This window comes from Phyllostomus discolor, chromosome 1 (assembly GCF_004126475.2).
Source record: "Phyllostomus discolor isolate MPI-MPIP mPhyDis1 chromosome 1, mPhyDis1.pri.v3, whole genome shotgun sequence".
In the NCBI taxonomy this organism is placed as follows: domain Eukaryota; kingdom Metazoa; phylum Chordata; class Mammalia; order Chiroptera; family Phyllostomidae; genus Phyllostomus; species Phyllostomus discolor.
Window position 1 is genome coordinate 32,888,578 of NC_040903.2, and position 13,413 is coordinate 32,901,990.

The 13,413-nt window shown below is 35.5% G+C and overlaps 1 protein-coding gene across 13 annotated transcripts in view; it reads right to left on the reverse strand.

Moving 5' to 3' along the window:
• Positions 1-13,413, reverse strand: part of CLOCK (clock circadian regulator) — a 117,529-nt gene that overhangs the window by 12,830 nt on the left and 91,286 nt on the right. For 9 of the 13 annotated variants that reach the window (XM_036020733.1, XM_036020721.1, XM_036020724.1 and 6 more), the window contains 6 exons: positions 11,366-11,507; positions 10,009-10,109; positions 9,412-9,501; positions 6,133-6,285; positions 2,392-2,601; positions 1,472-1,677 (listed from right to left, as the gene is read on the reverse strand). In XM_036020733.1, the coding sequence (XP_035876626.1) occupies positions 1,472-1,677; positions 2,392-2,601; positions 6,133-6,285; positions 9,412-9,501; positions 10,009-10,109; positions 11,366-11,507 (902 nt within the window). The remainder of the gene's footprint in view (positions 1-1,471; positions 1,678-2,391; positions 2,602-6,132; positions 6,286-9,411; positions 9,502-10,008; positions 10,110-11,365; positions 11,508-13,413) is intronic. The other 4 variants (XM_036020752.1, XM_028508134.2, XM_028508136.2 and 1 more) reach the window with 2 other exon arrangements.

The window sequence follows — 13,413 nt, forward strand, 5'->3', positions numbered from 1 at the left end:
AAAAGACATTTTTCAACCTATTTCTGCTTAACTCTCACTTCTGTGGCTTTGTGTATGCTGCTCCCTCTGCCTAGAATACCCTCACCAGACTTCCTGCCACAGACCAAAGCCAAGCTCTTTAATACTCACAGCAGGTATTTCCTCCAACTTTCTCCAGGCACACTCTTCTCTTCCACCTCCTTGCTTCAACCCATAAAGCTGCTCACTTCCTCCCTTCTAAAGACCTACGAAGTATTTATGATACCAAATAATATTGATTTGTGTACCTTTCTATGGCTTTACTAGGTTGATCTTTCTCTTGGGACAAGTACGTGCCATTCTCATCTCAGAAGGCACACAAACGTTTGCTAAAATCAGTTTTTCCCCCTCAAAAGCAGATGGTTACAAATAGTTGATAAATCGTGTCCTCCAAAATGCACATCAGCATTCTAATTTAATGGGCTTTTTTCCTCAGGCTCCAAAACTAGTCTTCTGCATTACTATGGGGCACATTCATAATACTTCCTTTCAGAATGTCAGAGCTAAAAACTGAGCTTTTTACCTTGAAGGAACTGAGTTCCAAAAAAGAAGCAATGAGTTCTTCCTGGAGCTTTACTCTGGAAATTATTAATAGGATTTTAACATAATCTATTACATGGACTAATACAACAGCAAAGTTGTATTATAAAAGCAGCAGCCTACTTGCATTGCAGTAAAATAGGTGACAAATAAAGTGTATATAAAATAGAAGTTTTAAGAGTACAGAAATCCTAAGTAAAAAGCTTCCCATTATAAGAAAATGGCATTTCTTCAAAAACTTTGTTTCTAAGTCAGCTATACCTACTAAAAGAAATCACAAATGCCTCATGGCCCACATAAGTGTAGTGTAGTATATGTTTAAGAATATGAGCTTTGAAATCAGACACTGAGGCTCAGATTCAGAACCCCCCCTCACTCCCTTAACTAGCTATAGGTCCTTGGCCAAATCACTAAAAACTAACTTTTTTCTTATCTGAGAAATAAAAGACCCTAACACATTAAAAAGAAAAAAAAAGAGGAATTAAATGAGATGTTATGGTCACTTAGTACAATACTGAACGAACTCAAGACAGGCATGCTACTTTTATTCTATAATATACATCAAATTCAGTACTGTACACCCTAACCATTGTTAGTATATGAAAATGCATATCTGTATTAAAATAATAAAGGTTTCACAGTGATATAAAAGCCTGTCATAAAATTCATATAACAGCGTGTTGCAGAATTTCAATTTTACAATATTTGGTAACATATTTTGAGGAAGGAAACAAAATCTGTAGCTATCTTTTTATTATAAAGTCCTTAAACAATGAATACATTCTGCATTTTTATTTCAAATTCAAGACTACTGGCTGGAGTAACAAACTAAAATCATGTTTTTAAAAATTAAATTGTTTTCTTAATCAATTAATTTACAACTTCAGGATGACTACTGAAATACAATAACTACCTTATCTGTCTGTCCTGAGTGAATGTAGTTACTGCAGCACTCTGGGTGCTGTTCTGTGGCATACTGGACGGGATCTGGACCATGCTTCCGGCCGCCGGCTGCGAAATCACCATAGTGTTGTACAGTGGTGCTGTAAGAGTGCTCTGCGTCTGACTAGGAAGAGATGTCTGTTGACTGTGCCCACTCAGTACATTCTGTTGACTCTGCTGGAAAAGAGGAGATTTTAATGACAGATTAACTGAAAATCTTTACATTAGGAAGTATGCTTCTACATCATTCTAACAATAGTTGACATGACAGAAAAAGAAGTGGCAGGACCCATTACTCTGGGAGAAAATGACTTGTAGTAATTAAAAATTAGTCTTCAATATCTTGCTGCAAGGTAAATGATTTTAGAAAAGGAGCATGATCTTAACTGAACAGGGATAATATAAAATAAACATAAAGATTTCCTATCTAATGCCCAAAGTGACCAACATTAGTCACTTTTATGTATTTCATTTGAAGACCTGGGATTTATAGTCACATATATACACACCAATCACCAAAATTTCCTGGAATATTAATTAAACCATCACTGCCCCAACAATTTATTCTTTACTTATGATAACATGTTTCCTGATCAGCCTCTTTTGCAAGTTAAACCGTTTTAATCTACAGAAGTAGCCTGTATGTTCATTTTTTAAAAATTGCAAAAGTTTTTACATGTGAAAATAATGAAAGTATTTAACATTCAACAGTTTCACAATACTTCTGCACAAAATATTTTAATAATGATTATAGTACTATACTTTCTAATTATTACTATTAATTTTTAAATATGGTATTGTTCAAGATAGAGCTATATTTCTGTTTCAGCAGTAATACGCATTTCAATCACTGAACACCCCATACATACCCCGTTGTAGTCAAAACATTACCTGACTTGGTGCACTCTGTATAGTCTGCTGTGGTATCATGTGCTGAGCTGTGCCGATGTGTCCAGTATTCATTCCACTTTGAATCTGGTTAGTTTGAACAACCTGGTTTTGCATATTTATAGGTGCAAGTTGCTGGATGTTAGATGAATTTCCAGAAGAAAGTTGAACAGAACCAAAATTCAACCCAGCGTTTGATTGTTGTAAAAACATCTTTAAACATAAAATTACATTAAAATGAGCTTTGTAGATTAAAAACAAAAATAAATTTAAAAAAGAAGCAAAAACAAACTACAAATTTAAGTTTAAAAAGCAAGAAACAAATCTAAGATATTTTGAATGAACAATAAGAAATAAATACTCAGTAAAACATACTTCATCATCATTCCTCCATCCTGACCACACCATATTTCCAACTGTTGGCCTGGGAGCTTTGCATCACTTATTTATAATTTACAGCATTAGATCAAAGTAGTTTTCACTTCAAGTTTCCTTATACCCAAGTCCTAGTCTCTGACAGACATCACTTTAGAATGGTTGACAAAATAAGACTATGAAAGTATACCCACTGGTATTTAATTAAAATAAAGATTAATGATTTATTATAAGTTCTGTACCAAAGTAATGTAAAAAGAGATAATTAATTCATTAATTCATTAATTCTGTACCAACATGTACCTAAAAGTTTATGTAAAACATCATTTTTACATTATGGATTCAAGTTTACTAAGAACTGAACTGCTCAAAGATGACTCTAATCTGGAGAAACAATGTGGATAGAATAAATCATCTTTAGGGACTGTAAATGCAATCATACTGAGGAGGTAACCAATGAAGTGTTTATTTAACTAATAACTGATGAAATGTATCTCTTGCATGTCATATTTAAAATACAATTTTCAATTACAGTTGACACACAGTATTCTATTAGTTCCCAGTGTACAACACAGTGATTACACATTCATATAATGCACAAAGTGATCACCCCAATAAATCTAGTACCCATCTGACACCATACAGTTATTACAAGATAACTGACTATATTCCCTATGCTAAACTTCACATCCCTATGCCTATTTTGTAACTACCAATTTGTACTTCTTAATACCTTCACCTTTTCCACCCATTCTCTCAAACTCCCCTTCCATCTGGAAACCATCAAAATGTTCTCTGTATCTATAAGTTTGTTTCTGTTTTGTCTGTTTAGGTTCCACATAAGTAAAACCACATGGCATTTGTTTTTCTCTAACTTATTTCACTGAGCACAACACTGTAAGTTCATCCACATTTTTGCAGATAAGTTTTCATTCTTTTTTTATGATGGAGTCATATTCCATTACAGATATACACTATTCTTTACCCATTTACCTATGGACAAACACTTAGGTTGCTTCCATATATTGGTTATTGTAAACAATGCTGCAGTGAACAGATGATGATCTCTTTCCGAATTAGTGTTTTGGGTTTCATCAGATAATACCCAGAAATGGAACTGATGGGTTCTTCTTTGTCTCTTGTTATAGCCTTTGTTTTAAAATCTATCTTGTTTGGTATAAGAATTGCTACCCCAGCTTTTTTTTTCCCACTTCCATTTTCATGAAATATCTTTTTCCATCCCTTTACTTTCAGTCTGTGTCTTTTGATCTGAAGAGGGTCTCTTGTAGACAGCATATGTAAGGATCTTGTTTTCTTACCCAGTTAGACACCCTATATATTTATATTTAAAGTAACTGTTGATAGATATGTAGTTATTGTCATCTTATTATTCATATTTTATATCTTTATTTCCTTCCTCTTAAGTCCCTGTAACATTTTTTGTAATACTGATTTTATGTTTTGCATAGACTCCTAAATTTAGCTCTCTCCCATCTGGGAAGCTTTTTATCTGTCCTTAGATTCCAAATGACAGCTTTGCTGGGTAGAGTAAGCCTGGTTGCAGGCCCCTGCTTTTCATCACTTTGCATACATCATGCCAGTCCCTCTGACCTGCAAAGATTCTGCTGAGAAATCACTTGACAGTCTTATGGGAGCTCTTTTGTAGATAACTTCTTTCCTTTTGAGGCTTTTAAGATTCTCTCTGTCTTTAATCTTTGGCATTTTAATTATGATGTTTGGTGCAGGCCTCATTGAGTTTTGTTCCAGACTCTATGCACTTCCTGGGCTTGTATGTCTATTTCCTTTACTAGATTAGGAAAGTTTTCTGTCATTATTTTTCCAAATTGGTTTTTAATTCCTTGTTCTCTCTCTTTTCCTTCTGTTATGCCTATTATATGGATGTTGGTACACTTGGTATTGTCCCAGAGACCCCTTAAACTATCCTCATTTTCTTGATTTTTCTTTTTGCTGTTCTGATTGAATATTTTCTACTACCTACCTTCCAGATCACTGATTCGATCCTCTGATTCATGTAATCTACTGTTGATTCCCTCCAAAGTTCACTTCAGTCATTGCATTCTTCATTTCTGATTGGTTCTTATGTTCTCTATCTTCATTTTCGTATTTCCAGTCTGTTGAAGTTCTCTCTGAGATCAAGCATTCTTACAAGCAGTGTTTCTAACTCTCTGCAACTAGTATATTGCTTATCTCCATTTTGTTTAGCTCTTTTTTTTGAGTTTTGTTCTTGTCTTTCATTTGGAACATGTTCCTTTGTCTCCTCATTCTGGCTGCCTCCCTGTGTTTGTTTATATGTGTCAGGTAGAGATGCTAAATACTCCAGTTTTGGTAGAGTGGCCTTATGGAGGAGGTGTCCTGTGTGGCCCAGTGGTACAGCCTCCTAGGTTACCTGAAGCTGCCAACTGAAGCCAGATGCCACTGGGGCTGCTTAGCAAGAGGAATGGGGCATGCCAAAGCCAGATGCTGCTTGTTTGGGGTTTGTGAACCAAGATTTTAGGAAAAATTCGCAGCACATAGCAAAACAGGCCATTTATATAAAAACCCACTGGAAACAGCTTGGGTGGGACTGGGTCTCAGAATTACCAGGGTTGCAGTGGGGGAACAGTGATAGAGAGGTTGATGGAGGCTCAAAATGTGACACCTGCCTGTGCTTGCAGATGAGAGCTCAGCAAAAGAATAATGGCTTCTGCCAGTACTTCTGCCTGGGAAAAAGCTGCCCTTCCAGCCCTCGCCCTGAAGCCAGACATTTCGGTTCCTATATGTCTCTAGCACTTTTCAAGCTGCTGCTCCAGCACTGAAGCTCAGAGGAAGTGAGACCAGTTAAGTCCGTGTGCAGGCCCCATAAGAGAAAACTCTGGGACTTGAGAAGCCCTCTGCTGCACTCAGCCACAATCTCTACTGGTCTTCACAGTCTGAAGTTACAGGAACTTCTATTCCTGACAGTGAAACCCTGGGTGTGGGACCTATAATGGGGCTGGGACTCCTTGTTCCTCAGGGAGGACCTCTGCAGCTGAGATATCCCTGCACATTCTCAACTGTCACATGTGGGTGTGGTACCAGCCCCTTTTGCATCTCTGCCCCTCCTGCCAGTCTCAGTGTGGCTTCTACTGTATCACCTTAGTTATGGGACTTCTATTCAGCTGGATTTCAGGTGGTTTTCAACACTGGCTGTTTTGTAGTTGAGCTGTAATTTTGACGTGGTCATGGGAGGATGCAAATACAGCATTTACGTATTCCTCCATCTTGACCAGAAGCCTGTCTTACATATCATTTTTAATTAAGAACAATTCCCCTAAGAAATTAAAATGTAAATGGCATGCTTTGTTTAAATCAAATATAGTAATATCTTACCTGCAGCCCTTGACCATGTACCATCTGAAGTTGTTCTTGAATTTTCCTTAGTTCTTCTTGTTGCCGATGAATATTTGCCTCTATCATTCGTGTCCGTTGCTCCAATTGGTCTTTCAGATGCTGCATGGCTCCTAATTGTGCTGAAAACTGAAACTGAAGTACCATGTATGGAAAAAGTGTAAGATATTTTAGGATCACCTATTCCTCTTAATTGTGCAATGTGAAAAGTAAGCAGTACATCATGAGCTGAGAATGTGATGCCAGTTATCAATGTATTACCTCTCTGCTACTTCACCCATCTTTGCTCATCTTTGTCATACTAGAACTGGACTCTACAAATACTTCTCCTTTGCCAGCAGGCATGAATTACTTATGCCAGTTGATTATGCTGGAGGGATACTACAAAAAGAGGTGCTTATCTTTCTGGTTCTGGTGCTTTTCCTTCTTCCTCTTCTGTCAGTAAGTAGCTTCCTAGTGAGTCTCATCAGCACCCCAGCAGGTGGTTCTCCAGCAAGTCTCACTAGGATCCAAGTGGTCTGCTGCTCCCCAGCAAATTCTACTGGCACCCCAGCAGGTGGTTTCCTGTTCTCCAGTCCTAATCTGTGGCACCTCAGTGAACTTCTCTACCATCCAGTGGCTATAGCCACATCTCCCCCAGTGGGATCTGAATCTTGGCCTGGCCTGGAAGAGAAGTTTAAGTGGTCTGGGAGAGTCTTCTAGGTTGTTCCTTCCTTGGGTCCTTTCCCTTTCACTATGGTTAGAGCTGCTTTCTGTATCTTTTATCCCTATAGTCTCTAGAATTTAGCAGTTAATCTCTGTTACCACTTGACAATTTTTTATATTACCCATCCTCAAATTTCTGACTTATGATTGCATCTTAACTGATTAAAAAGTACACAGTGGCATTGAAAGGCAAGAGCTCATGTAGTGGCTCTATTACTTGCTAGAACATGTTACTTAATTTCATTTCTACCCTTTAACAATTAAAAAAGTAGCCTGCACCTAGAGTTACATCAAATTCTGATATCCTTAGAATGTCCTCTTTGTGTGCATCATTCATTAGAAACTTACAAAAATCCAACAGATAACCAACCATAATACTTTTCTCATATTTTCAACTAAAACTGTTCCCAGGTAAGTACAAAACATAAGCTTTTAAAGACTAAGCAATTATAAATGTGTAAATACATATGTGAACAAAAAAAGTTATTCTATTAACAGAACTTCCAATGTTACTTCTTTATGTTTCACCTGAGTCATACGCAGCTTCTATTTACCATTGCTTGAAATTTAGCCACATTTGGGGATTCACTACTTAAATCTACACTTATTTTCATTACACTCATTTAATTTTTTTTCATGAATATTGAGCACAGGATACAGTATAAGAGCAGGAAGAATTTCGCTTTATTGGAAATCTTAGTCTTAAAAAAGTCTTCTAGAGGAACTGCATCTAGAAGTGAGATATGCCTCTCAAAGTTTTCCCTCTACTTCAGAAGATCGTACTGAGGATACTGAGTATCACTTTTTAAAGTATTCAATTATGACTTTTGAAATTGATAGTAACCAGATGTATCTTATATTAGATTACATAGGTATGAGAAAATATTACAAATTCAACTTGCTCATTCCTTTTTTAAATATTATTTGAAATGTTACATGTCATGCAAATATTTTACCCTAAGTAAAGTTATTTATACTTTGATAATTACATTGCTGCCACTAAAGAAAAAGCTTCTATTAGGTACAAATAATAGAAACAAACAGAAGGGAGAATAAATAAAACCATAGAACTAAGACACAATGTGTTTGTCTTTATCACTGAACAAAAATGTAAGATTTGAATCCATAACATTTTTGATATAACAAATATTCTTTATTTCACAAAAATATCCTTTAAAAATACTAAATGCTTATTTAGTATCTTGAGATTAATAAACTAAACATTGAAAATATGTCTAAGTTTTTACATAAAGATTCTGTTAACCTTCAGAATAAAAAGCATTTAAGGACTCAATGCTGATAAAAACGGCTACAATTGCACACACTATTTAATACTAGTGCTATTACAAACACCTTACATGAGCATATATTGCTAAAAGTCAAAATTATGATGTTTAGAAGATTTATTGCATTGTCAATATATTTGAACAAGTATCATATGTATAGTTTAAATAATTATATAAGACAAAGGTATTTTTAGAAAAATATTGTTGTCACTGATTGTTAACTATCATTATTTACAATTTAGATACTTTTAAGTCAAGGTATATTTAATGTCAAACAAAACAGTAAGAAAATTTTGGGTTATTTTTACTACTACTCAGTAGTGTTTTTTTAAAAACTTTATTTATTTATTTTTAGAGAGAGGTGAAGAAAAGAAAAGGGAGAGGGAGAGAAACTGCCTCTCACATGCCCCAGTGGGGATCTGGCCTGCAACCCAGGCCTGTGCCCTGACAGGTGGTCAAACTGGTGAACTTCTGCTTTGCGGGACAATGTCCAACCCGCTGAGCCACACCAGTCAGGGCATCGGGAGTATTTTTAATGTGTTTGAGGCACCGAATGAGTGCACCATCATAAATTACAAGTTGGGAATTTGTAATCAAAAGTAATTTATCAGTTTTGCAATACTTCTCCTTGTCTTGCTAATTTCTGTATTTAGGCATCCTTCAGGACTCAAGCAAAAATTCCTCCAGAAAGTTTTCCTTTACTTCCTCAGACTGAATTAAGTGTCCATTTAATGTGCACACCTAACAGCCTCTGTACCTTAAGCTTAAACTATATAGTTCTGTCACTGTAATAAAGTCTTTTAGTGTAGATATTATATATTTTGTACTGCTAGCACCTGCAATATCTGATACATCCAAGAAATTCAATAAATGTTCTATATATAAACAAGTGAATAAATACATGAATAAAATTACTTGATTATTCCAATATACATAGGAAGAATAAAGTGAACAGCTATACTTCATCTTTAACATCTTTCTGCCTGTAGTGTTTCTCAATAAAGGTATTACAGCATATTAAGCAGGGCAATTCTCTGTGGTACAAAACTGTCATGCATCCTGAAAGAATTAGCATCCTTGGCGCTTACCTGCTAAACTAAAGGCAAGTGGTACCCCCAAAATAATGACAATCAAAAATATCCCCAGATATTCTAAATGCCCACAGGTGAGACTTACTGTATATGTAAGAGTATTCTTTTTAAAATCTGTATTAGCTTAAAAACAATTTATCATTTCAAAATACTCAACTGAAACAAACAAACAAAAATACCTGGGACATGCCTTGTGGAACTGGTAAATTTGTGGCTTGAGACATCACTGGCTGTGTTAATGATTGACCAATAGACTGGGAATTTATTGACTAGAAGCAAAATAAAAAACAACACTGGAGTGATGATCATTCCCATACATGAGTGCTTCTACCAGAAATATCACCATGGTACCTTTATAGCAATTATAATTTGCCTCACACTTTTTTAGGTCAGTACAGGGATGTCTCCCCATCTACAATGTTCCCTATTTATGATTTTATCTTCCAAGGCATCTGCCACATTACCTTGCATGGGCTCTCAATAAAAGCTGACTGGACATAACTGAAAATCACTCATATTTAAACTCAGGCATAGAATAGATCTAAATTATCAGCTTCTCATAACTTAAAAATAAAATCTAACACTTTACTTGAAAAATAATTATAGTATTAATATGTTTGAAACCTACTTTACAAAAAAAGAAAGAGCCTGAATGTCATACACCAACTATTTGAATTTTATAGAAAGGGACAATGAATCAATAAATTTCTAAAGATTTAGATGATTTTTCCCCTTTAATAAATCTTTATTCCGCAGACCACTAACAAAGAGCTTACCTGACTACTAAATGATGACCTCCTTTGTGCCATCTTGTCATGAGCTGGTAAGTGCTGTCTGGGAGGAGTGCTGGTATCTGTTGGGATCTTTGTTGGTGTTGCTGAAATTAGTCAACAAAAACAGGACAGTATTAATATTTCACAAAATGAAGTTTTCAAAAGTGAATCTTAAAATGCATTTCAGTGAATATAAATAAAGTTTGAGTCTTTTTCTAAATTGAATCGATAAAAGTGAAGTCTACAACAGTAAGACAATTTCATTACTTCTTTTTTAAAGACAAAGAAAGGTTTGAAATAGAAAAACTTCAAATATATTACTGATTACAACTTCTACAACTCAATAGAAAAAAACAACTAGTAATTCAACTGAAAAAATGGCCTAAAAATTTGCACACATATTTCTCTTAATGACATGCAAACAACCAACTGAATTGATGTATGAATAAATGCTTATCACCACCAGTCATCAGTGAAATGCAAATCAAAAACACATTAAGATATCACCTCACACCTGCCAGGATGGCTATTATCAAAAAAAAAACCAAAAAAAAAAAAAAGAAAACAAGTGTTTGCAAGAATGTGAAGGAACTGGAACTCTTGTACACTGTTAGTAGGGATACAAAATGGAGCCACCACTGTGGAAAACAGCACGTAGGTTTTGCAAAAAATTAAAAACAGAACTACCATACACAATCCAGTAATTCCACTTGCGGTGCCACATTGTACCTGCAGTCAACAGTAACGTGCACTTAAATTAAGAGGGCAGACCTCATTCTAAGTGTTCTTACCACAATAAAATGAAACAGTTGTTAAAAAAGAAAACAGCTGTAGTAAGGAAAGTTTTTTCCCCTATGATTTCAGAAATTCTATGTTTAATCTTTAATGTTCTACCCATATGTTGAATAGTTCATCACAATCTCTCTCCTCCTTACTAGTACATATAATTTTAATGCCCTGAGAATTTAAAAAAAGTTACTAACTTAATGACAATTATGCAAGTCTTTATAAAGACAACACTCTTTAAAAAATCTTTCAAAAACAAGAACACTTGTTTTAAAGTTCAAGAACACTTACTCACTCTACCAGTAAAATAAATAAAAGAAATAAAGTTTTGTTTTCTTTTTGATAGATGACTAAAAAAACAATATCAACATTATTACCTATATATTTTATAGGCTACTTCATAAACTTAATTCTTTGCTAAATGTGAGCAATGTGCCTCTTACTGAAAAGTTAAATACATTTCAAAAATGCAAAACTTATTTTAAAGTAGCATTTGATTAAAAATGCTGATACTAGTAACATGATTGAGAAACACTCTCTTTAAAGGAGTCTGCTGTCAAGCTGGAGTACTCACAGGAAGGGTCTGAGATTGCGGTGTGAGATGATTTTCTTGAACTCCGGGAGGAAGCAGAAGGGGTTGGGCTGTGATCGAACCTTTCCAATGCTTCCTTGAGACTGACTGTGTTTATACGGTTATCAGACCCAGAATCTTGGCTCTAAGGAGAAAAGAGTAAAATAAACATTTTCTTGTAATCTAATTCAGAGATCCCAAATTATCAATATTACTTACTAACCCCTCTTAATCAAAATCAGTTTTTACCCATACATAACAAGGCAATGATATCCGTGTACTTATTAGGTAAAGAAATGAAATTTATTTTTATAGACAGAAGGTTTTGGCTTTCATTCTTGATTCAAAGAAACAACACAAGCAAAAGAATGAAGGTGGACTCTTACCACATAGTATACCAAAAACTAGGTCAAAATGGGTCAAAGATTTAAACATAAGAGGTAAAAACTATGAAACTTTTAGGAGAAAAGCTTTCTGACACTGGATTGGTCAATGATATCTTGGATATGACATTAAAAGCACAAGCAACAAAAGTACATCAGAGGGCAGTACACCAGAGTGGAAAGGCAATCCATGGACAGACAAAACACCTGCAAATCATATGTCCAGTAAGAAATCAGTACCAAGAACATACAAAGGACTCCTACAATTCAATAGCAAACCCCACTGAACAATCCAGTTGAAAAACCAGCAATGGTCTTGCAGACATGTCTCCAAAGAAGGTATACAAATGGCCAATACGGACATGAATAGATGCTCAATATCAACAATCATTAGGGAAATACAAATCAAAACCACAGTGACATACTACTTCATATCCATACAAATCACTATTATAAAAAAACCCAACAGAAAACTAGTCTTGGTGAGAATATGAAGAAACTGGAACTCTTGTGCACTGCTGATGGAAATGTAAACTAATGCACCTGCAATAGAAAACAGTATGATGGCTGCTTAAATATTAAACACCGAATTAGCATATAACCCAACAATTCCATATCTGGGTACAAACTCAAAAAATTGAAAGCAGGGGCTCAAATATACACCTGTTCACCCATGTTCATAGCAGCATTATTCAAAATAGCCAAAAGATACATGCAACCCAAGTATCCAATGATGGATGAGTAGATAACAAAAATATGGAGTATACACACAATGAAATATTATTCAGAAAATTCTGTCACAAGCTACGACATGTATAAACCTTGAGAACATTATGCCATATCAAATAAGTGAGTCATAAGAGGACAATTACTATGTGATTCCACTTGTATGCAGTACGCACAGAAGTTAAATTAATCGAGTCAGAAAGTAGACTGGTGGTGACCAGGGACTTGAGGAAGGGAATGGAGAACACGGATCAGTGGGTAGGGACACGGAGTCTCGGTTGAAGATGAAAGATGAATTTTGGTGATGGATGGAGGTGATGGCTACACACCAGTGTGAATGTACTTAATGCCGCTGAACTGTACACTTAAAATTGGTTAAGATGGTAAATTTTGTTGGGTATTTTATCACATTAAAACAATAAAGAAAGTGTAAACAAAGAAAACAACACAATAAAGATGTCACTTTAGTTTATAGACCATCTCTGGCTGCTCAAAATCTTCCTCTTCATCCTAACTCTAACCTTTCTACAGAATTTGAAAATCCACAGGGATGATTCACCCAATAGCCTGTCCTGCCTGGCCTCTCTGCTTTTTAGGAACTCCTCATCTCCAAACTTTTCCTCTATTCCACCTCAGTCATTCAATCCATACACCTTCTAGGACAATTTAGCTTTTTGGTTTTATTCCTACCTCACTGGCTATTTCCCCTTGATCTCCTCTGTGATTGGTACATCCTTGTCTCCCTCACCTCTTACTGCTGGAGTACCCCAACACTAACGCTTAGTACTTGGTTGTCATCTCTCTTTATATCCATTCCCTGGGTGATCAAATTTGGACTCATGACTTTAAATCCATCCACACACTGAAGTTTCTTAAAAATATATCTCAAATGGACCTCTTCCCTAAACTCCCAGTGGACTGTGGTGATAACAGTAAACATGG